Source organism: Aptenodytes forsteri, unplaced genomic scaffold (assembly GCF_000699145.1).
Source record: "Aptenodytes forsteri isolate BGI_AS27 unplaced genomic scaffold, ASM69914v1 Scaffold239, whole genome shotgun sequence".
NCBI classification, from domain to species: Eukaryota; Metazoa; Chordata; class Aves; order Sphenisciformes; family Spheniscidae; genus Aptenodytes; species Aptenodytes forsteri.
Window position 1 is genome coordinate 1170593 of NW_008794743.1, and position 25111 is coordinate 1195703.

Below are 25111 nucleotides of genomic sequence, written 5' to 3' on the forward strand. Positions count from 1 at the left end.
GGGCCCACTTCTTGAGCCTGTCCAGGTCCCTCTGGATGGCATCCCGTCCCTCTGGCGTGTCGACCGCACCACTCAGCTTGGTGTCATCTGCAAACTTGCTGAGGGTGCACTCAATCCCACTGTCTATGTCATTGATGAAGATATTAAACAGTACCAGTCCCAGTACGGACCCCTGCGGGACACCACTTGTCACCAACCTCCATCTGGACATTGAGCCGTTGACCACTACCCTCTGGATGTGACCATCTAAGCAATTCCTCACCTACCGGACAGTCCACCCATCAAATCCATACCTCTCCAGTTTAGAGACAAGGATGTTGTGGGGGACCATGTCAAAGGCTTTACAGAGGTACAGATAGATGACATCTGTAGCCCTTCCCTTTAACTCTTAAGAAGAGTTAAAACTGCTAAGCAGAGTAATAATGAATCACAGGGACATCCTGTTCAGAGACAACTTTGAATCTGAACAGAACCTCAGGAAGAACTGTACTATTAGAAGTCAGTATACATATCCCCAGATGTGGATCCTTTCTTGCAAAAGCAGAATTTAGGACTGTAGTATGGCATGAGAGCTGGACCCCTGCTGCGGAGCTTTGCAAGTACAATGTCAATTAGATGAAATGGAGATCTCTAGCTTTTTTTAGTGATCAAAAATGTTGCTAGATATAAAGCCATATATTGTCTTTCTATAACTTTCTAGAAATATAACAATATTTACTATCTTGATTCAGAGTCTATAGTTTCTATTTCTCTGATGTTAAAGTTTATATCTGTGTACGTACATGATTCCTGGGGTGCTTGAGGCCGGTTTATTTGCACGTGCTAAGGAAAAAGCAGTAGCTCTTGGCTCTGACATTTATCCTGGCAGAAGTTCACTGCATTACCTCTGACTGTATTTCAAGGAAGTTTTAACTGATGTGCTTCATCCTATGATGAACAGATTGCTTCATTCTGTCTGAAAAGTGGACTTCCTAGCTGAAGTCCCCTTTAGTTTGAGACCATCTTTAGTCGTCACAATGACTACTGCACAAAGAGAGCAAATAAGGGAAAGGGGAAGGAGAGGTTTATTAAAGTTTGCAAAATGACACTGTGGAATGAATTTCCGTTGTTGATTCCAGTCATGTTAAAGAGCTTGCTTAACTCAACGTCCCATAATGAGGCTTTCTTTTGATGACCACCTTGTTGCTTTATGTTGTTTCCAGGTCTCCTTAGTTTTATCTGCCCTTCAAGCAGGAAACAAAGGCACGCAAGCCTGTATTACTGCGGCCAGTGCCGTGTCTGGGATAATTGCAGATCTAGACACCACTATCATGTTTGCTACTGCTGGAACCCTTAATGCCGAGAACAACGAATCATTTGCAGACCACAGGTCAGTGTAGTTGAAAAAGATGGAAGAGTGCATGCACAGGGCAACAGTGGAACTGGCAGAAGCGACTGCATGTGGAGATAAATTTTTACCTTTCTAGATTCCCATGAGTGAAATTGAATGAGGCAGTTGGAGTGAGAAGAGAAATAGGAAAATTGGGATATTGATAGAGGACAGCAAACTTCACTTTGGTTATTTCTGCGAGCAAAGAATTTTAAAAAGCTGGGGAACATCTGCCGAGAGCACTTCCAACAGAAGACCACAACTGTAGCACTATTTTGGCTTTTTTTTTGTTTTTATTCAAGCTGTCTCATTGTGTAGACTACCATGCGCTGTTATTCCTTAGTGAAAATCAGCTGTCTGTGAGATTGAAGAGCAATCTTCTACACACTTTTTTCCAACAGCTGTTCTTGACTGTCTGGCTGTTTGTCTTGCTAAATCATGCTTATGGTTAATGCTGTTGTGGACAGCAGTGATGGAAACGGCACAGCTATGCCATGCATTTTCCCCTTTGGCAGAGATAAGCCTGTTTTCCCTTCAAGTAGCATCTGCAACAAAATAATCCCACAGCATTTTTCATCACGTTAAGAGATTGGCAGCATCTGACTCTTACTTCCTTTGCTGTAAAACCCAGGGCTTCGCAGCCAAGACACTGAATTACTGCTTCGCAGCCTAGTTGGCCTACACGACAATTGCGTGGCCAGCATTTATTTCCCGCCTTGCCAGTTGCTCAAGAAAGAGGAAAGATGCAATGGTGTGTAGGTTGCTGCCATTCTGCAGACTGAAAGTCAGGGGTTTTCATACAGGTGTCGTTAATTTCCAGGCTGACATTTTACATGAATATGGTTCTAGTTCTCAGTTAACTTGACTCATTTGTGAAGTGCGTACTCAAAATGGTTTCTTCTTTTACCCAAACGTTGCTTTGGATTTGTTGTCCTGACATGTCAAAACATGTATATGGTGGGGGGAACCCTGACTAGGTCACATTCTCTGTTCCTTTTGCCATTCTTGCTACTGCCTTCCTCACAAATAATTATTTTACTTTCCTTACAATATGCTGATTAAGATGGAGGTTTGACAGCTGTTACTTTCCTCACAGCATGGACAGATTTTCTTTCGGTGTTAAAATGCAATGCTCTCTTCTGCTACTGCTCTACCTCATTTCTTTTCAAGATGAGGTCATTTTAATAAACTGCCTTGCATCTAGCCCAAAATATAATGCTACTGTTTTAATAGTCGTCTTTTTTTTTTACTTGCAACCTGGCCTGTGGTATATTATCATGAGTGGACACTGGCATGATGACTTACATCAGCTCTTTTATGTAGCCGTTAGTCACCATAACATTGAAAAACACGTTTTTTTCCTCTTCTTTTCCACTTCCTTCACTGCTTCCTCTTTTTTTGCTACAGGGAAAATATCCTGAAAACGGCAAAAGCTTTAGTTGAAGATACAAAATTGTTGGTTTCTGGTGCTGCCTCGAGTCAGGACAAACTGGCCCAAGCAGCTCAGTCATCAGCTAACACCATCACTCAACTTGCTGAGGTAGTAAAATTGGGAGCAGCTAGCTTGGGATCTGATGATCCTGAAACACAGGTGAGATGTTTTAAGATTTTTCTGATACTTTTAAGGAGACCAGAGACAGTTTTCAATTGATAAGACTTTATGTGACTTTTGCTTTTAAACAGCACAATAGGGTTCATCTCTCCTGGGACTTTTCTGGGTTTACTCAGACATCGCTCTTTTTTTAGAATACAATCAAGAGGTTAAAGCATTGAGTGGAACTAGACAGGCCTTTGTATAACACTTCTGCTTTTATTTCATTGGTGTGTTCCAGCTGGGATGCTTTTGGCAAAGTATTTGTCTCGTTTTCACTAAGTTGTGATTGGACCCCTGACATCCCATTTTTGTTCTAAAGAGCTTGCATGACTTTAAAGCTACTTATCCAGCTTACAACTGGGCTGCGCACTGTGTGTTACTTGTGTAGGCTAACAAGCTCTTGCCATTCTCTAGCTATATCTGAGTTGGTTTTCATTTAACTCGATAACTTCAGCCTTCAGTGTAGATGATCTCAAATATTTCTTCAGTTATTTGTTTGGATCTTAGTGAAATGGAGGTTGGCAAGCATATTGCAGATGTGCCTGTGGTGGTACCAAATTAGTTTGAAAAAGCCTGCTCATTTGCATAATGCTCTGAAAGGGATGTCTCTTCTGTTTTGCTTGACCTGTATGATGGACTAAACTTCCGAGATGTTCACACTCTTTTTTTTTTAAACAGAAGGATTTCCATAAACTAGCAACATTTGCAAAACATTTATCACACATTGTTTTTCTCTATATGTAAAAGCCGAGAATACAGTACGTAGAATAAAAGCTATTGTGCACAAGTAATTATTTATTTGGAGCAATTTTGTATTGCCAGTTTGAAATTGTAGGAGCATCATGTGTCCTAAATGGAGCATTTCTAATAGTTTTAGCACACGATACTGTCACAACATTTTTTCATAGCAGCAACACTTAACTTTACCTGGTGCGATAGAGTTTCAGATGTCTTACACTGCAAGTTGCCACGCAACGTAGGCAGTTGGACAACAGAGAATTGTATCAGTCTGTCCTGTGTCTCAGGTTCTTTTCTTATTGCCATGGTCAAAGAGCTTCCGAGCTACCAAAAGCTAAATAAACTTTTCAGGAAAAGCAAAGGCTTCAGTTCTGTACAAGTTACATTGAACTACAAACACGAAGGAATAAGGCTGTTTTCCTATTATTTATAATGCTACAGAAATGCAGTTATTGAGAAGTGATTGTTCCACACCTTTTTTTTTTCCCTGAGCTTTCTCATTTTTCATGCATCTTTCAACATTTTCCTTAAAATGAACTCTTCTGAATTCTAGCAAAACACTTAAAACATCTGATTTTCTACTAGTGGAAAGGGCAAAGGAGAAGGATTTGGAGGAGAGAATTATTCCAATAATACCCTAAAATAATTAACAAGCCTGTTGTAGTGTCTGTATTTTGTCTAGGACTTGTGTCTTTAAGCTTGGATTTAGGAGACAGTATCTCCAGATTTGACTTTTCCTGACTTTAAGGCCAACCAAGTTATTCAGCATTTAATTCTGTATAGCCTCTTACAGAGGTTCAACTTCCTTTTCCCTGAAAGAATGTCTCCCTCTAACACCTAGCCGTAGCAAGTACACTTGATCTTTCAGTAGGTGATTTCAGAATTGGTACATAACTGTAGCATTAGACTGTAAGCTTATAATCAGTCTGGTTTTTTGCTCTCGTCCCGCTTCCACCCAAAGGGTGAAGAACGTGGAGAAAAGTAAACCTCCTCTCAGGGAAGCTCAGAGGAAGGAAATCCCAGCTGCAATCGGCATTCCAACTTCTTCACAGGAAACAGTCACTTTTATAGATTCTGACTGGTTGTATGAAATACTGTAGCTATCAACACAGCTTTTCTCTTCCAGAATATTACGTGTTTTACTGTGGTAGAGGGAGGGTGGTGCTATTTGTGTACCAGTAGTAGATTTTTTTTTTTTATTTTTTTTTTTAGCTGTGTTCTAAAAATCACACCCTCATCCAGGCTACCATTTCTTGCCTGAGGCTTACGGCTATTTCTCATTCCTATAGGTTGTCCTGATCAATGCTATCAAGGATGTTGCAAAGGCCCTTTCTGATCTCATTGGTGCTACCAAAGGAGCTGCCAGCAAACCAGCAGATGATCCATCCATGTACCAGCTGAAAGGTGCTGCCAAGGTAAAACCTTATTTTTACATTTTATTTGAAAGTATCTCTGCAATCACACTTGATAGACATGCGAAGCTTGGATTTCAGCAATTTCTGATTGCCTGAAATCTCATCTCTTTCTTTGTTTCATTATCATCCTGGGATGATACAGAAAAATAAGACGACACTATTGAGTTTCTGTGAAGCTATTGGTTTTTGTAGGCTGTCAGATGACTGGTGTGTTTTTAATGAAAGAACTGTAATCTTTCTGAAGAGAAACTTCTTTCTTTTGCAAGCCCATATCTGAGGGCAGGTTCTCCTTTAATAATGTTATAAACTAAAATTTATCCAGTATAAAATGGTACCTAAATACTACATTCTAAAGTGACATATGCTCAGGATAAGCATGCGGCCTCCTTATTTAGACCTTGCAGGTTGGGGAAGGGGGGGAGAAGGGGAGGGAGGGAAGAAGAGAAAACAAATGTCCAATAACACTATAGTAGGATATTGTGCATTTCTGACCCCTCTCTCCTAGATCTTTCCAGGAAGTACATAGGTATCAAAGCTCAAAACTCGCACAGATTACACCATATCTGTGATATCTTTGTGCTTTATTTTCTCTGCACCTGACACGTATTATGACATTTGCCTCACAAAGATTTTGTGGCTTCATGTCTACAAAGTATTTCCAGATGTGGAGATTTAGGCGGTATTACTTCTGCTTTGACATTATGAGAGTGTCGTGGTGGCTTCTTGCTTGGCTGGAAGTTCTTCTCACTCTCATGTCTGTTGCTTACCTGTAAGACCTGTGCCTCTCTTACGAAAACAGTATACTGTCGAGGCACTACTTGAAAAGGACCCATCTAGTCAAGAAAAGTGGCTTCTTGGCTCTTCCTGCTGTGAAGAGCTCTTTGTGTTTTAAGTCATAATTGTCAAGAAGCTGGCCTTCCTGTCTCTTCTTTTTTCATTGTAGCTATCATTTGTAGCTCAGCATACTGGGGTATAGGAAAGGTGTAGTTATTACAGTGACAATTAGGTTATTCTGCATCAGGACTATTGGGTTTGTAACGGGAACAGTAACACTGATTCTATATCTGCATTTGGGCTTGAGGCTGGTGTTTGGCTGCTTGCTTACCTGGGGTTTTATCTGATTGTGGAGAATGTACTTTGTACATGTACAATACAATACAATAACAATGTAAATTTCAAAAAGAAATACCATACCTCAATTCACATCTCTTTCAACTTGCAGTGTAAGATGTGCAGGAAGAAAAGACACTAACATAATCAATCTGTATAAGAGACCTACCCTGGAAATGTTGTGAATTTTCCATTTTTCTGTAAAATTTTTGCCAAAACATTCGCACTTAAGATGGTATCGCTCTGCAGTTAGTTGTGCTACATTTCTGCAACTTACAGGGAACTTTCAGAAACTGGCCAACAGGAGAGTTGGTATTTAGTCCCATAACAAGTACAGTTCATGAAGCCTCTTGGGCCCTATTAGAAGTAATAATGCTACCTAGCTTCATTTGCCTTGCTTCATAGCCTGCTGTCTCTGAAAAATGGGAGGAAGGAATCACGTATTTTTGTCTCGCCTCTCTCTTCTTCAGGTGATGGTAACAAATGTCACATCGCTTTTGAAGACTGTTAAAGCAGTAGAAGATGAAGCTACTCGAGGGACAAGAGCTCTTGAGGCCACAATTGAGTACATCAAACAGGAACTCACGGTACAGAACAAAATAGTCATACCGGGCAGTTTTTGAAAGTATGCTCTTACACTCAAACCAGCCTGCCCAGGCACTCCTCCTCAAGCTATGCTTCACTGCCTTGCAGTGCGTTGGGTGCAATTTGGTTCTCTACCTGTTGCAAATCATCTCTGAAAGTACAATTACAACGCCACTTCAGCCCATCTACTTTCAGAGGTTACCAGTCCCCACTTTGAGATTTGAGATGCTACCATCATGTACAAATTTGGAAGCAACTGCTTCTTTGTTCTTTAGACGTTAAGCTTTCGCTACAGATGTTCTTTTCTGAGTCCAATGCTGTTCACTTTTTTTTGATCCTGGCTTTGGTAATGTCTCCTCAGCATCATAGCTGTATTGCACCTGCAGTTTAATCTTGTTTCTGTTTTTCCTTTATTATGAAATGATACTACCAGTGATACATAGCCTGCTATCTGATATTCTGTCTGAGCAGGAATTAACAATAGCATGGAATTCTCTCCCAAATTAGGTGTTAGACCATGACAACTGTTTTACTTCCTCTTTAAGATATAAAAGTACAGCCTCCAGCTGCAGCTTTCAGTTATTTTTTTTACTAGTATACTAGTCAGTGACATAAATTAATACCTGTGTGTTTGTGAAGAAGCCTGATTTTTTCCTTCCTTTACTTACAGACCATTTCTATAAAAAAACCCTATAGACACAGTCTTCAGCAGAAAATATTTTGTTGTATAGTCTGTGGATTAGCAATTCTTACACTGTAACTGCACTGGCACACTTTTGCCTTGTCAAGTGCTCTCCATAAAACATCTATTTTTCATTGTGTGAGCAGTGTTGTTGTAATGAAGAAATAACTCTTGGTTTGGTTTTTTTTTGGTTTTTTTTTTAATATCTGTATATAGTTGTTGGGAATTCATACAGTGTCTGCAGTGGTAACTCCTGATTCAGTACCTGATCAGGAATGTTCTGTACAATATCTAGTGCATGTTACTGTCGTGTATGCTCATGAAGGCCTGGCTAAGTTTTACATTCCTTCCCATAACTCTGATCTAAAACCTCTCCAGACCTGTCATTGAAGGGTTGTGCATTATCACATCTGCTTTCTCAGTCTGGTTGGTATCTCTTTGAAATTTTCCTCCTTTTGCTTTTCCTTTTGTCAGCATTGCTAAGGAATGGGTCTGTGGTGGTGGTGGTGTCATCTCTTTCATGGGGAGAAAAGTAGAGTACTAGGAGAGGGTCGAGAGGAACTGAGGATGGCACGTATGTGCTCAAGAAAATGCGTCGAGCTTGACTTGGAACTCCAGGGGACTGAATCTGAGCAACATTGAGGGATGTCCTTCAGATATTTAACTAGACTTCATTTTTTAACATCACTTCCATTTCTGGAGCGAGAAAGTGAAAAACTGATGAACCGGGAGCATGGGATAGACCAGGGTCTTTTTTGTCCAGACATTTGCATTCTGTAACCACTAGCCTGCTTAGGTTGCACTGTGTGTAGTCAAGAAACCTCTCCTGATTAATTGTGCACTCTGAATTGCCCCTGCACAGTAAAAGAATGGTAAGCAAATACAGACTAAATCTTGGGAAAAGGAAATATAAGATAAAAGTAAGGTTACCCAGCTCTTACTACCTACATCTTACCACAGTTCATGTATTCCAGTATTCATGAGAGTATTGTGTACTGCCAGATAATTTGAACTATCTTCACACAATTCACCCTGCAAAATTTTCTCTTTAGGTTTCGAAGGGAGACTAAGTATAGCGTAAGAGACAACGCTCCACCTCCACTTTTTTAAGATACATTTGAATATTTTAGTGATGCTCTCAGTCTGTCCTGCACTGTGCTATCAACAAGGGCTTCTAGGGCCCAGCCTTTGCAGGGGAAGGATCTCCTCATGTGAGTAGACCAGCCTAAGCAGCAGTCAGGATAAAAAAAGAATATAATTAAAGGAATAGTAATTCTTTTGATCCTGTAACACTCTGAACAGCTGTCTGTAACACACTGTCATCCAGGTAGTTAAATGGCAGATGACATGAATGGGTTAACCTTTTTCGGTATGCTTCCCTCAGCTTATTGTTTCTCTCTGCTGTCTGTAGGTGAGCAGGCTTATCAGGACCAGGCTCGTGACAAGCACAAAAGATATTCGAGTGCTCCAAATATGTTTCTAATTTCCTGCTTTTCAAAGGCTGCTTCCAGTTGCTGTCTCTTTCTCACGGTTGTTCTGCTTTGACTTGAATGGTATCAGGCTTTCCTTCTGCTTTCACTTTTAGGTGTTTCAGTCAAGCGAGGTTCCAGAAAAGACATCATCACCTGAAGAATCAATCCGGATGACGAAAGGAATCACCATGGCAACTGCCAAAGCTGTTGCAGCTGGGAACTCATGCAGACAGGAGGATGTGATTGCTACAGCAAATCTGAGCCGCAAAGCAGTAGCTGACATGCTAACAGCTTGTAAGGTAAAGATTCACTTCCTTGCCTAAGACGGAATTTTTTTGGTTTTTGTGTGCCTCTAAATCCCTTGAATGTTACAGTTTCTGTTCAGTTTCTTTGTATTAATGCTCTGCTTTTCAGATGAGAAAGTTAATGGTTATGATAATTTTAAGAGAATGTCTCTCAGAATGGATTTTCTGTGCTATGCACAAAAAAAGAAGCAGCACTAATATTGCCTATTTTCTTTTTGTGAAAATGAGAAGTTTTATTTGACCTGAAATTTCCTAGTTTTCAGTCTCCTATTAAACTGGAAGACAAACAATCTGTGCAAGTAGTAGAATATACGAATAATCCTATGGTCACAAATATGATTTCAATATTTCTAGGAACAGTGAAAGGAACGGTGAAAGGAATCACTCAGGTCTATTTTTAGTAATCCTTTCCCCCCTAACCAAACCTGTCTGTTTGCTCAATTTCTTCTGTGCTTTTCAAAAATGTGTTTTGCCTTTGCACTAAAAATATTGGTACCCTGTTTTCTACACTTGCTTGAGCTAGACAACTTTCAAAAACTAACCTGCAAAACTGGGGGAAAGTATGTGTCACTAAATGGCTATTAAGCCATTTGGCTTTGTTCTGATGATAAAAATGATCTAGGCATAAATTTAAAAAAGGGATTATAAAGATCTCATTCCTTTTGGTCCTCAGTAGTAACACAAAAGTGCCTTTGCCTGTAAATTATATTTATTTATTTTTGCCTTTACATGTATGGAAGATGATAGTAAAATAATGGTGCTCCCTGTGAAGTGTCTGATTTTCAGTATTTGGTCAAATTCTAACTGCCTATGTCAGTCCCAGATCAATTTTTAGCCTAATACTGCCCAGGTGGAAGGGTTTATTTTGGTTTTAAAATGATCCTTGTGCAAAAGTGCAAGTTCTAATATAACTTAGAACTGGATTTATACAAAACCATTGAATGAAACTTTTTATTTTGACTTAGTTTTCTGACAGGGTTTTTAGTGTCTGACAGTTCTTGACCACTTTGCGTGCTTCAAATTTTGATTCTGTCCTCTCCATTTCATAAACTCAGAAGGTCAACAAAACAAAGCAGCTCTAATTTGCATGGGAAAATTAAACAACTGTGCTGCTTACATGAGAACTACCATAGCCTAATATGTCTCAGGTACAATCCAGTTAATTGAAACTTCGAAGGGAGGCTAAGAACAGTTCACAGTTGTGCAACGTTCTGACAAATCAATTCAGGCATGAATTCAGATGCTGAGGCGCACTAAACATCCTTTGTCATTTGGAAGTGGCTAGTGCAGACACATTTTTGTTTCGATCTCTCCAAACAGGCAGCAAATTCTCAGGAACAGAATCCTCTGTTTCCAGAACTGTTATAAACACACTCACATACACAATATACAGCCCGATACGTAATTTTGAACATTTAATTATGAACATTCATCTTTTTATGTTTACATTTGCTCCCAGTTAATTTAATGGTTTCGGAGTTCCTGCACTGCAAGCAGCCGACAGGATGAAACTTTCCTGCAAACTGCACAGTGGAGGTCAGGGATGCTGGAAGAGCGTTCGTGGTCTCCCAGGGAATTACCTTCACAAAGAAAGCAATCTACAGAAGGAAAATGGCTGGGAATCATTTTACTTACCTGTAATGATACACTGACAAGGAGTAAGATCTAGTTTTATCTTGTCTAGCTTTCCTAAAATCAAGGGCAGTTTATTGGGCAAACAGGAATAAAAGTCTCCAGGTATACTAATTTTATGCACTATCTAAAATGTATGACAAAATAGCCATGTCATTTAACAAAGCTTTTAAATACACAGTTTGTACCAGACTTTATTTAGAAAATCCCGTTTCTACAAATTTTGCTCAGAGACTTAGAAATCGTATGCCATTAATTTCTACAAATCGATTACTGTACATGGCATTTCCATGATAAGCCACATCCCTTGAATTTTAGGGGTAGGAACCAGCAGTCTTAGCCTCACTGTGCTGTAAAAGCTGTGCAATGCAGTGCAACTTGGTTTTTGTGGTATTTGACAAATACTGGCGGGGTTTCCAGTGTGATTAAGCTAGTCTGTACAATAAGCGCCAACAAATAATCAGATTTTGATGTCCTTTGGGCTAAGACAAAACTGAGTGTGTATGATCTATGGTAGAATTGTATAGAACATAGCTCAGACTTCCCTGGTGTCAGGAATTTAAATTTAAAGTTCTGTTTCGTTGCCAGCTGCCTAAGGCAAGTAGTATAAGGGATTCGACTTATTAGCAGTTATATATATGCTTGTGCTTGTTCTGCTCTACGTGAATTTACAGTGCTCCTTACTAACTCTATGCTTATAAGTAGATGTCATTTCAAAAGACAATGAGGTTGATTACTGCAGGATACAATGAACCAAAACAACTTTCATTAAAGTCAGTGGAAACACTGTAATTACATTTACTGAAGGTTAGAGCAGGCCCTAAGGTAATAACAATTTCTGTCTTTATTACCTATTCGTATAAAATAATGACTGTGCAGTAAGTAACCTGTGCGTAATATCACTATTTCTAATGATTGCTGTTGGAAAGGAAACAGGTATGAAAGGTCCATCAAAAGCATAGAAAATAATTGAAGTGAGTAATGACTTAGATCGTTACATAGCCAGTAGATTGAGGGAAACGATTATTCACCTTTTCTCAGCACTTATTGCACTGCATCTAGAATACTGTGTCCAGTTTTGGGCTCCCCAAAAGAAGAAAGGCACTGATTAAACTGGAGCCAGCTCAGCAGAGCCCACCCGGATGGCTGGGGCTGGAGCACAGGCCCTGTGAGGAGATGCTGAAGAACTGCCTGTTCAGCCTGGAGAAGAGATGGCTTTGGGGGGACCTCACAGCAGCCCTCTAAAACCTACCAGGAGATTGCTGAGAGGGGGCAGTGTCGGGCTATTTACATGAGGTGCATGGCAGGGGGACGAAACACAATGGTCAAAAATTGAAACATAGGAACTTCCAATTATTCCACTGTAGGAATAATTAAGCATTGGGACAGGGGCCTAAAGAGGATATGAAATCTCCATCTTTGGAGGTTTTCAAAGACCTAAGTGATCTGGTCTGAATTTAATGTTGACCCAGCTTTAGGCAGGAGGTTGACTACATGAATTCTCCAGGTTCCTTCAAACAGCACTGATTTTTTGACTCTGACTATCTCAGTACATTTTACCTCCACGAGTTATTCATCAGTGCTGACGGGCTAGAAGTTGTAGTGCTAGAGTCAAGTAGTGCTTGCTGCCTTACTGTTTTGAAAGAGAAAATGCGGGCTGATAGTGAAGAGAAGCCTCAACCTGAGGAAATAAATGTGTATTCTGGTTCTTCGGACACATGTTTCAGTTTGAGATGCTTCGGCAGGCTTTCTGTGCAAGTCTGGAGAAGTAAACATTTCTGTTGTGAGTCCTAACTGGTGTAGTGAGATTTCTGTTGGGATGTTTCTGGGTTGCAAAAATGTCTTCCTAAAATGATTTTATCACCTCTTTAGTCTGCTGGGAAGTATATGGTTTGTTTTAAGACTCATTGAATCTTAAAAATGCTCCCAAAATATTCTGCTATCAGTCTTGACTACATATGCAAAGCATAAAAGGAAGTTTATATTTCTCTCCTACAGATGTTTGCTCTAATTGCATGCGTAACAATAAAATTTAAGTGCAGAAGAGGCATATTAGGGTGCTTACAATGTATTCATATGAAACACTGGGGCATCCTTCTGCCCTGTTTGAAAATGAAAAATAAGCTGTTCTGGATTTTTTGGGCTTCTGGAGCTTGCTTGAGGTATGCTGAAGATGGGGAAAATCCTACCCTGCTTCCTCCCATCTCCTTTCCCTTCAGATTATTTGTTGACAAGATGAAGAGATGAAGGTTGCTAATGAGAGCCGTTTTCGTGCTCTGCTGATGAACTTCCCGGCAGAGGGAGCCCATAGACCAGCTCCAGGCCCAGCTGACAACAGCGCTTGCTTGAGATGTTGAGGGTTGCAGGAAGGGCTCAAAATGAGTGAGCAGCGAGATAATCCCCCGTCCCAGTGGAAGATATGAGGCTGCAGGGGTGGAAGGAGCTGTTCTGTAAGAGGAAATGCGAATTTTTAAGATTTTTTTAGGAAGTTTCACTTGTCAACAACTAGCACTTCTGTTCAGTAAAAAAGTTCCCTAGAAGTTTATTTTAGAAAATACAAGGCTTCAATTGGCTGCAGTTTTCACTTTTTATTAAATATAAAATGGTTGAATTAGTCAGGCTTATGTCAGACATTATACTTAGTGGAAATCCTTAAGAAGTCAAACTGACCCTGCTGCTCTTCTCCGTATTTAAACAGATGGTTCCAGGACTGCCTGTTGCTGTCTTAAATCCCTATGTCAAGCTAAAGCCATTAATAAGCTTTTACTTACAATGTGTTACCAGATAACAAAAAACAGCTAATGCTTTTTTTGGGTGGGTTGGTTGGTTTGGGTTTTGTCTCTCATGTAGAATTACGATATCCTGGCACTTCCATAGCACTTTTCATCTGCCGTTTGCAAAGCTTTCTATAAGGAACAAACTATTATCTTTATCTTGCAGAACAGAGAAGGACAAGTGAGACGGCCACATTTGACCCGCCCACTGGGCTGGTGGTTGACCTCTGATTGGCCCAAAGTCTTCTGGGGCCAGCCCAGGGCTTTGGTCTCTAAACCAGATGGCCATTTCTGCTTTCATTCCTTGATGGGAGGCTCTACAGGCTTACAATTAAAAAATGGTTTTAGCATATTTCTAACCTGTAAGATGTAAACGGCCATTTGTGGGTGGCAAAAGTACAGAATTTTTATTTTTGTTGGTATTAGTAAAAAAGAAGAGCCACAATAGCATAATCTTTGCACTGTAGAACAGTATATACACAACCCAAGAGCCCATTCCAGCCCCAAGGTGTTTTCCAAGTGATATATCTTCATTAGAAGAAATCATAAATCCTCTTGTATCTTCAGATGGTTCTTCAAGGGTTTCTCTATTTGTTCTCAACTGGCAGAAGGAAGTAGTCCTACTGCTGACAATACCTAAGGAAGGACACTTAAGAAAGACTGCACATGCACACCCAGACAGGAGGATGTGCTGATACAAGGAAAAGTATTCCTAATGCCATTCTCAGAACTGGAGCTCTGCTGCTTTTCAAGCACAGTTTGCTTACACCTTTACAACAGAAATGGCTGGCCCTCAAGCTCAAATGTCATTTGCACATTACGAAAAATCTCTTCCCTTCTCTTTCCTCTATCTTCTCTGTGTTGACCTCCTCTTGTGGGAGCAGTTTTGGGGTACTAATGTTGTTTTGCCTCCTCAGCAAGCATCATATCACCCAGATGTGAGCGAAGAAGTTCGAGAGAGAGCCCTGCGCTTTGGAACAGAATGTACCCTGGGATACTTGGAACTCCTGGAACATGTTCTCCTGGTAAGGAGTCGTCTGGATCCCTTCCAAAAAGAATAATCTCTCTGACCTCTTTCTATAGTAGCTGCTGATAAAAACGTGTCATCAGTTTGTCACAAGATTATGAACAGGTTTTTTTTCCTGTTATTCAGGAAAAGCAAGCTAAAGTAAACTCAGTACTTCAGCTCAAACTGTGAGGCAAAAGGAAGACTGGAAGTACTTAAATGGGACTGAATTCTGGATCAGATCTGGAGGCAGTACAGGTCCTGACCTAAAAACGGTCCCTGACAAAGAAATTAAAATAAAACACTTCAGTACTCTTTTAAGCCCACTATGAGCATTAGACATATTAGGCACGCTCCTGTCCTCCAGACCAAAGAGGTTACATAATCTTTATGAAAGCACTTTTACATGCCTTTTGCAGTCCTGATTCCGGGAAAATAAGAGGCACCTACTCAATGCCATCCCCAAACCCCAAGCCAGCACTGCCTCACAAAGAGCTCACCAACTCATGCCAGACATGACACCCCCAAAGCTCTGCATAAAACTTCTCCACTCAAATCCAAACTCGTGAATCCTGCTGTCAGTTGGCTTTTCTTGACCATACATAATTATCACATAATATATTGTTCTTCTGTTCCTGTTACATTTTTAGGAAGCAATAATGTGTGTTTGAACTAACGTTTGTGAGATATTGAAGTTTCTGGAGGTGTCTTAAATTAGCAATCATTTTCATGGACACCCAGAGATTTCTTTTAAGTGGCTTTAAGCTGACATATTAAAGTCTCTGAAACTGAAATTTGCAGCCACTAACTGCAGATTAGCAAATCCAAGTCAGCTTTACTGCTGAGAATACAGCATGTCTAATCATTTGCATCAACTCGCTGAAATATACATAACATAGAAGTAAAGTCACAATTATGCTTGCCACTAGCAGGGAAAATAGTTCAAGGAAGATTGAACTTGTTAATGTAATTCCTAGAGCTGCATAGCAGTAAGTGATTTAGCATTAGACGTGTGATCCATTTTTAGTTTAGAAGTACTTTGGGGAGTTTTTCAGATTTGGTCTCCCGAACTCAGTCATAGTACTTGTTTCAAACTATATGGCAGAACAGACCAAAGACTTGAGTCAATTTTTGCTCATTTTATTTTTCTCTCTCTGCTTAAGTAAAGAGGCTTAAGGTAAGCATGGCCTGTTCCTCCAATGAAGTGGAACAGGCCTTTCTTACCTTAAGCTGCTTTACATTCAGGGCCCTAAAGCTGTAAGAAAATTCCCCCCCCTTCGATGTTTGCTGCCTTAGAAAACTGACTCTGACCCAGACTACAACCACAATTGAAGAGCATAATGCCTGCATGGAAAAAAAGATGTATGGAATGGTAACTTCATCTTGACTCTTTGCTGAAGTCTGTCTAGAACTAGTCGCATACACACGTAATACACTCATGCTGTGCTCCATAAATGTAAACAGGATCTGGAAAGTAGATGGAAAAAAGATCACTTTTGGAGGAGCATTGAACCAAGTAAATGACAGACTTTTTGCTCTAGGGACTTTTGCCCTCTTTCCCCTGAGTTCTAACTCTTGGGAGTTGTGGCAGAGACACAGTCTAGCTGTAATCCAAGTGATTTGTTTGCTTGTTCTGTGGTTACCTGAGCTGTTCTGCCATACACAATCTTGCTAACTTAATGTCCTAGCTCAGATTTGTCTTGCTCAGATAAAAGAAAATGATAGCAAGATGGTTTCAATGTCAGACAATCCTGTTGCTTCCTGATCCCTGTTACTCTGGTAGTTTAGAACCCCTAGGTCTACAATCTCATTTAATTTATAACCTCCAGAAATGCAGATCATCTCAGATTAGAAATCTCCATTTAGTCCACATGGCACCTTGTGATACGATTGTTAGTAAGTTCAGTCATGCCCTTAGTAGTCAGGCTAGGGGTGATTGCATGGGTGTCTCAACACAGGGATGCCAAGGAGTCTTATTCAGCAGCCATATTTCTTTGAAGATGATACTTTTTAGGTGCAAGAGTCGTCAGATGCAATATCTATCTTAAGCCAGTGTATTGACTTGTGCAGAGGTTGCATTGTGCAAGTGGCACAAAACTGACTTGATTGCTCAAAGGAATATTCCTCTAATCACCTACCTAGAGGTAGGGTGCGGGAACACACTAATTAAAGCTGTTGGGCATGCACAAATTCGTATAAAACAACTTGGAAGTTGTATTCTTAGCAAGGTTAAAGACTGACCTGCCCTCCTACATATTCATATGCTCCACCTCGGTCAGTATTGATGCATGCTGAGTTGAGGGGAAGTCTGAAGCTTTTGTTGTTGTTCTCATGCCATGCCTGTACATGACTCTGCAGGGGATGAGAATCTGCTGTGAGTTCTAAATTGGCTTTAAAACAATGCAGTTTGTAAACCACCTAATTTTAAAATTTGCCTCCATTTGTTCCGTTCCAACATTGTCACCGCTGTCATAGGTAGCACTAGTGTCTCAGTTGCTGGAGCAGAAAATGTCATTCTTTGCTATAGTCCTGACCACATTTGTGTATTTTTGGACATTTTTGCTTCTGTGGGAAGATAACCCTTGAGATGCTCAGTGCTAAATTTCTGCCATGCTAAGGGATTATGCAGTCTATAAACCTTGGTTATAACTGTGGTGTTACATTTTGTTAGCATTGCAGATTGTTTAGCTATTGAGGATTCATGTACTTCTGTTTACTATGGAAACTACTTGACTAAAGATCATCCTTAGGAAGCAGGAGACCAGTCCACCCATACATTGACATGGCAGTTTCAGAGAGAGAGAATTCCTCGTGTGGCAGAGTTCTCACCAGGCCAAGTTAAGAAAACAATTCAGTTTAGTTTAGTTCTGTCAAAGTAAGGGGTTAGGCCTTTGACTGCAAAATGGGAAACATGCTTACAAAAAGATAGACTGTATTTTCAATGTGTGCCTAGTTTTCGGAGCTGCTTTGCGGGGGAGTTTTTGAAAACATTAAGAAAATGCACACCTGAATGTGACTTTTCAGACAACCTCTTGTTTAGCTCTTAAATCGCTCTATATATATGTCACTCTCCTCTCAGAAGTAGTTTTTGAGTATACGTGAATTTCCAGAACTCTGTCACTCTCCTCTCAGAAGTATACGTTTTTGAGTATACGTGAATTTCCAGAACTTAATCTTTTTCTCCTTACAGTATGGTAATTAAAAATGCAAATGTTCCTGTTCAGGGGAAGAATTCAACTTCGCTGTCTGAATGTCTGATTGTTTTCCATTTGAAGAAGCACAGTTTAATACTTGATGCAAATTCAGTTCAGAGGTGTCTTTCTTTCCCTTCTATTTAAGGGTCTTGCCAGGATTGGCATTTCCATTGTGTTCACCATTGATGATTTTTTCTAGAACAGGCAACTAGCGCTAGCTTGCAGAACTCTGTAATTCTATTTCTTAGAAATAGTGACCAACCAGTTTGTTAATACTAGAAAATTAGCTCCTCTCCAGCAGTTTAGAAAGACTTAGCCTGATGCGTAAGTATAACGACTATAATACCTGAGAATGGAGTGCTAAAGCTGTGTGTTCCTCCCACATAGTCACACATGCACCTCTGTTTCGGTGAATTCTGTCCTAGTTTTAGCACTGAGAACTTCCAGATGATATTGTCAGTTCCTGTAGAAATGTAAGGCAGTGCCACTTTCCTAGTATGCATCAGATGTTGCAGTGCAAACCTTTGCTCCTAGTGATTCATTGGCAATTGTATTTCTCTCACTGGACTCATGTTTTCTCTCAGACGATTGCTGTATAAAATAAATCTTTCACTAGCGTGCCTTGGGAATGTTCCAGCGTTCTCTGGAATCCTTACTAATATGCATTATTACATTTTACCTTTTTCTCTAGATCCTTCAAAAAACGACTCCAGAACTAAAGCATCAGTTGGCCTCTTTCTCCAAGCGGGTTGCTGGTGCTGTTACAGAGCTCATCCAATCAGCAGAAGCAATGAAAGGTGAGTTGGGCAGCCTGGCTACCAGTACAGTGTGCTTTTTACTCCAGAGATGATGATCTGTCATTTTTGTACTTTAAAACAAAACCAAAAACTAACAAAAACCCTTTTAGTATGTTCTAGGTGTCTTGGTACCACCTACTTCCATTCTTTTAATTTCCCTGCTGGTATTCACGTGTTCACAGTGTTGGTAAACATGTCTATTTGACCCTCTTCCACTTCATATGATCTGTCATAAGTCATCTGTAAATCATGTGGCCTTTGAAGATGGAACCATGAAGAAGAGCACTCGAGCCACAGTAGCAGAAAACAAAATACAGTATCACTCTTCTTGAACTGGTGGCTGAATTGTAATTGGATGGCTGGTTCCTGTCCTTACACTCATGTTTGTTCAGTCAAAATAAGTCCTTTGCTTTGCAGTGATAGTTGCTTTCCAACTTCAAATAAAAGGGGATACCATCACCTTACTGAATTAATACTCAGCCTCTAGCAATGATGTCAATTAGTGCTTACAGTCCTCTGTCTGACAAAGAATGTTAATGAAACAATGAGACTTAAGAAAACTGTGGTCTGGATGATTTCCTGAACTCTTAGAATTGACCAACTTGTGGACAAATATAAATTTAGCACTCAAATAAGCAATGAATTCCATTGCTTAGCAGAAGTTCACTGTTCTTATAACAGATCAGTGATATTTTTCTCAGATACTGACTTCCTTAGTAAAATTTTTGTCCAGTGATGCATGCGAACTCATAGGACAACAGTTCTAACATTCTACATTTTAAATGAGATTAATACATATTAAGGGTGGTGTTATTAAATATTAGACCACTACTGCTGAAGCACATCTACTACCACATTTACTGCAAACTTTAGTCTAAAGAAATCTTCACAGCCATCAGAAAGGCATATGAGCGTTCTAATCTCATAGGTAATAGAACGCTACAGTAAAATATTTTGAATAAAGCATTGTAATCGCTTTTTTTAATTCTGCCCCCCCCAACAAAGGCTTCTAGTAAATTCGTATTTGTTCAATCATTCTTTCCTAAGCTTGGCCAGAGAACACTATACTCATTTTTCTCATATTCTGAGTAATATACACTGCAGGTTTTCCTCGGTTATTTCCTGCTTTTATCAGTACACATTCCTTGGAGAAGAATCCTGACTAAACACTTTTCATATATGAGAATCCCTTATTATTTTCTGATGGGTTTTTTTCCTCTATGTCTTAATATAGTTACTCTGTTTCATATAACAATGATCTACATTATGCTTTTTTCCTGATCAGGTAAATTTATTGAGTTCTTCAGCCTTTTCTGCACTCTTTCTTATGTTTTTAAATTTCCATTTTCATTTGCTAACAAGCCAAGGCAATATCAGAATTTTTCTATTCCATAAATGCTTTATAAAAATCTTTTTATTGTCCTCATCTTTGGAGACATTTATTCATTTCCAGTAGTTTTTACACTTTAATTCATATTCATTAACATAAAAATTTACTTTTTATTTCTTTTTTCACTTACTGCCTGTAGGGGATTTTTTTTATACACTTTAGAAACTTTTGTGGAAAGTAAAATGTTTTTTAACCATTCCCAATTTTCATTCCTAATTTTCATTTATAGACACATGATAAAATTCTGTCTCCTAACCAATTTAGCATGTAAATGTTTTCACCTTTGTGAAATGTCTTTTTTTGAAGAGGAACTGCTACATTTTACAAGTTTGGTTTTGACTGTGTTTATACATGCTACCCATATCAAAAATATTTTTTTCCCTGCTTATCTGCCAATATTAGGTTTTAATATAGAATTCCTTCATCTTGTACACCATTTGAGCTGAGAAATTGTCTTTGGTAATGTTTTGATATTTGATATAAAATACATACATACTATACAGGGATTATCAGCATGAAATGTAGCTCACTAGGATTACAGTACCATGTACTTCAGTTCTCTCCCAGCACATCATTTGTATCAGAAATAGTGTGGCCAGCAGGAGTAGGGAAGTGATCGTGCCCCTGTACTCGGCACTGGTGAGGCCGCACCTCGAATACTCTGTTCAGTTTTGGGCCCCTCACTACAAGAAGGACGTTGAGGTGCTGGAGCGTGTCCAGAGAAGGGCAACGAGGCTGGTGAGGGGTCTGGAGAACAAGTCTTATGAGGAGCGGCTGAGGGAACTGGGGTTGTTTAGCCTGGAGAAAAGGAGGCTGAGGGGAGACCTCATCGCTCTCTACAGCTACCTGAAAGGAGGTTGTAGCGAGGTGGGGGTCGGTCTCTTCTCCCAAGTAACTAGTGATAGGACGAGAGGAAATGGCCTCAAGTTGCACCAGGGGAGGTTTAGATTGGATATTAGGAAAAATTTCTTCACTGAAAGGGTTGTCAAGCATTGGAACAGGCTGCCCAGGGAAGTGGTGGAGTCCCCATCCCTGGAGGTATTTAAAGGACGTGTAGATGTGGCACTTAGGGACACGGTTTAGTGGTGAACTTGGCAGTGCTAGGTTAATGGTTGGACTTGATGATCTTAAAGGTCTTTTCCAACCTAAACAATTCTATGACTCTGTGATCATAAATAGGAGCCAGCCATTTTGTATTATCCTGTAATTTGGTCATCCATAGCAGAAACTGCCTCATTCTGTAGCTGGTGCAATGTTGATCCATAAGCATTCAAGGTTATTTCATTTGATGTTTAATGTATCAGACGTGGGTTATGCTATTCCTGATGCAAGTGCCAGTATCCTTCTCCCCAGTCGCTCTTCCTTAATAACGATTAATGTTTCAGTTGATATTTTAATATTAGGTTCACCCAAACTTTCTGATCCAGTTTCAGTCAGTTTAACAAGGCCTTGAGAGATTTTTTCTTTTGTTTTTTTCATTCTAGCTTAGTCTTCCTTTGCCTGGTGTACACTGTTTCCCATCCTTTTCTGTTTCCATCTGTGACGCCACTTCCTCCCCTTGCCCTTAGAGTTAGGAACTTAGAAGTTCTCTTTCTGGTTTCCTTTTCTCTCTCTGTCTGATTTTCCTTTTGGCTGTTTCATTGCTTCCCTCAATCCAGAATATGGATGCTTTCTGAATCTTGTCATCCACAGAATAATGTTATGAAATTGAGAATAATAATGCACTGAGAACTTCCAAAAATCTGAGATCACCTCCAGCCAAGTACTCATTTTGTGGACCTACAAAATTTCTTCGAGCCAAGAGAATGCCAAAAACTCAACCAAAAAAAAAAAAAAGTTGACCTTTGGATATGTTACAGAAACTGCTTTGGCCTTCTCTACGTTGCTGTTAGAAACACATAGCCAAAAGCGTGCTTTCTTCAGTCAATATTAGCTTCATCTCTAACCACTGCCAAAAAACAGACTGAAAAGTGTGCTGTGGATGATTCTGTTGTCTATAACGTGTCCTCTTTATCATTCTCTCAGACTTCTCAATGTACCTTACAACTTGGTCAAGTTAGAAACCATCTTAGTAAGAGCTCTGATAAATGAAATTTGAGTGACAGCTAGTTTTGTTCCCAGTATGGACAGTATCCCTTTTTGAAGCTGCTTTGCTTACACAGTTCTTAATTAATTTACTTTCATAACAGAATAATCCTGCTAAATACTTTTTTCACTCTGACTTACATTTTGTTCTCAGTGGCATAAACTACAGTGTTTTTATGCCACTATGGTACTAAAATCAGCTTTCTACGATGTGCATTCTGTATTTGACACTTGAAGTGTGATTGTAAATCACCCTGTTTGAATGGCAGCTCACAGTGGCACTGAAGTTATTGTCTTCATCTCCATTAATTTCAGGGACAGAGTGGGTGGATCCAGAAGACCCAACAGTCATCGCAGAGACAGAGCTACTAGGGGCTGCAGCATCAATTGAGGCTGCAGCAAAGAAGTTAGAGCAGCTGAAACCAAGAGCCAAGCCAAAGGTGAGTGTCCATCCCCATTGTTTCTTTGAAGTTAATAAAGCAGAAGATGCATATAGCCCACATATTGGTGTATACTTTGTTACTGTCCACGATAATGGTATAAACAATCAAACCTTGCATCAGTCTCAGTGCCACTAGGCACTGCACTGGATGGGACTTACCCCTGAAGGAAGAGGGTAAAAAGATGCTTTTCAGGGAGTGAGTCAAGCGCCAGCCGTGAGCAAGCAAAGGAAGAAAAGCCAAATGTTAGAAATGTTTTTAAGAGTTACAGTATCATTACTGTTGATTATTTACTTTTCTGTTTCCAAACACATTTTACTGATGTGAAAAGTCATTCTCACTTGCTTTCCTTTGAAGACCCTTTGTTCTCATCTGAATGTGTGTAGTATAGCAGGAGAAAGCAGCAGCAACACAGAAGGGGTTCAGCAGAATGCAAAAGACCTTCAGGATTTTCTAAGATTAACAACATAGCATTTTATGCCATGCTAAAAGAGTAGCTGCTTCAGTATCAAATCAGATATGTGGTATGACCATTTCTATGTAATTTTCCTGAAGGAAAATAAATTACAGTTCATTATGAAAGCAAGTAGTGTTGCATGTTGCCAGGTCATTTCAAACGTGTCTCTGAATATATTACATAAAATTAAGCCAACTATTTTCATGCGTGGTACATAGGGAATATATGAAACTGCTGTTACTTATGGTTGTATGCACAGCTCACAAGACTGGATCACAGAGAATTGGTACCTTTTGCCTAGTGTGGAATAACAGGCAGGTTTTAGAAGAAATTACCATGTTGCCTAGAATTGCATCTCTTTAAAATGAAAATCATGCTTTGGTTGTGTAATTGACCTCAGAAAAGGACTATTTCCCTGTTTATGCTGCTTTGTAGGTGCAAACCTGTTTTCTAAGTAAAGCTAATGAGAAAAAAAAGCAGGGCCTCAAGAACATTCAGTGTTGGATGATTGTTTTCAGTGCAGGGTGGTATTTTGTCATTCAGGAACATCAGATGAAATAGTTCTTGGTAGCTTCACTCTTTGAGGACTTCCCACCCACCCACCCCCCCTGCTTAGTGATGGGAATAAATTAGCTCATGAAAAAGAAATGCTCTTTGTCCTGCATTTTTTAACAAGTACATCCATTTTGTTTATAAAGAAAAATGGTCCTTTATAATGAGATTCTGCAGAGCAGAGGACACAGGCTGAGTCCGAGAAGAGGAAGAGTCCTCCATCACCTTTTCTATACAATCACTGCACAATAGCATATGTGTGTTGCCTAGTAACCATGGAGCAGTTTCCTTCCAACATCTAAGCCACTCCAGGGTCATTGTAATTTCCCAGTGAATACAGATCTCACACCTGCTCCTCATTTAACATGTTAATTTGAGTATCCAGTCTGCCTGTGATTTATTGGTCTGTTTATTTGTCATTTTCTGAAACTAAAATTCATATCCAACTGTTTGTTTAATTTGGGATTTAAACAGCCTTTACATCCTTTTTTAGATGTTAATCCCTTTCACAATATGGATTGTAATACACATCGAAGGTACTAGGAAGATCAGAGTGGCTCAAATACCACTTTTTCTGCTGAAGACTTGTAGCTTGTATCCTCCCAGAGTAGGATTTCCTGCTTTGAACAGGCTCTGTCTTTCTGATGCTCGTCTTTGACAACATACATAGTGTTGTAGTGTGAATGCCTAGACTAGGTAAGGGGGTTGATACAATTGATTTTTCTTATGCTTAGTCTATGAAATGCAGGAATAGTAGCGATCTTCTGCAATGGGACGGACTGCTGGTCCAGCTAGACCAATATCCTGCTTTGGTTAACAGTAAACATCAAGTGAACTTGCGGGGAAGTCCTTAGTTGGTAATTTTAGAATAATCTGCCTGCAGGAAATCCATCATCTTCATCATTATTAATTGGTGGCTGATTCTCTGTTTTTGGGTAAGCTTCTGTTATTGCGGCAGGGAGTGGGAGTCATTTGATTTAGGCTTGAAATTTTCATCTTTGTGTGTTCCAGTTTGTCTATTACCTCTAAAGAAAAAAATCAATAGTTGAAGGTAGGGTTTTTCTTATTTGTTCCACTATCTTAATTTTTTTTATACTTTTGGATTTTTCTAATTCTTCTTTTCCTTGTTTTCTCTTCATATTTTTGCACCTATCATACCCCCTTGATGTCTTAGACTGAGACCAATAGCATGAGATGTCTTCATTTTCCACTACTGGGAGTCACCTTATCCCAGAGAACAATCTCTAATAAAACACAGACCTGCTAACTGCTGCCCATGTTTTATTGTATGATGCATATTCTGTTTGCTTTAAATCCTGGTCGTTTGGCTGCTGGTGAATGTGCTCCTAAAATGCTTAGTCCGCTAGTCCACTGCCCCATTGATACCCTGTTAATATCTGTCTGTCTTCTGAGCTTATATCTTGCAAGCACTTTGAGGACTCTCCTAAGTAGGTGTTGTTACTCCTCCCCGTAACACAAAACCTGCTCAGTATTCTCATTGCAGTGTTCAAGGT

The 25111-nt window shown here is 39.7% G+C and overlaps 1 protein-coding gene across 1 annotated transcript in view; it reads left to right on the plus strand.

Moving 5' to 3' along the window:
* TLN2 (talin 2) overlaps positions 1–25111 on the plus strand; it is a 178200-nt gene that overhangs the window by 133312 nt on the left and 19777 nt on the right. The window contains exons 46-53 of the mRNA XM_009273990.1: positions 1203–1369; positions 2777–2960; positions 4991–5116; positions 6697–6813; positions 9079–9264; positions 14594–14701; positions 18568–18673; positions 22464–22588. Coding sequence (XP_009272265.1) covers positions 1203–1369; positions 2777–2960; positions 4991–5116; positions 6697–6813; positions 9079–9264; positions 14594–14701; positions 18568–18673; positions 22464–22588 — 1119 coding nt within the window. The remainder of the gene's footprint in view (positions 1–1202; positions 1370–2776; positions 2961–4990; positions 5117–6696; positions 6814–9078; positions 9265–14593; positions 14702–18567; positions 18674–22463; positions 22589–25111) is intronic.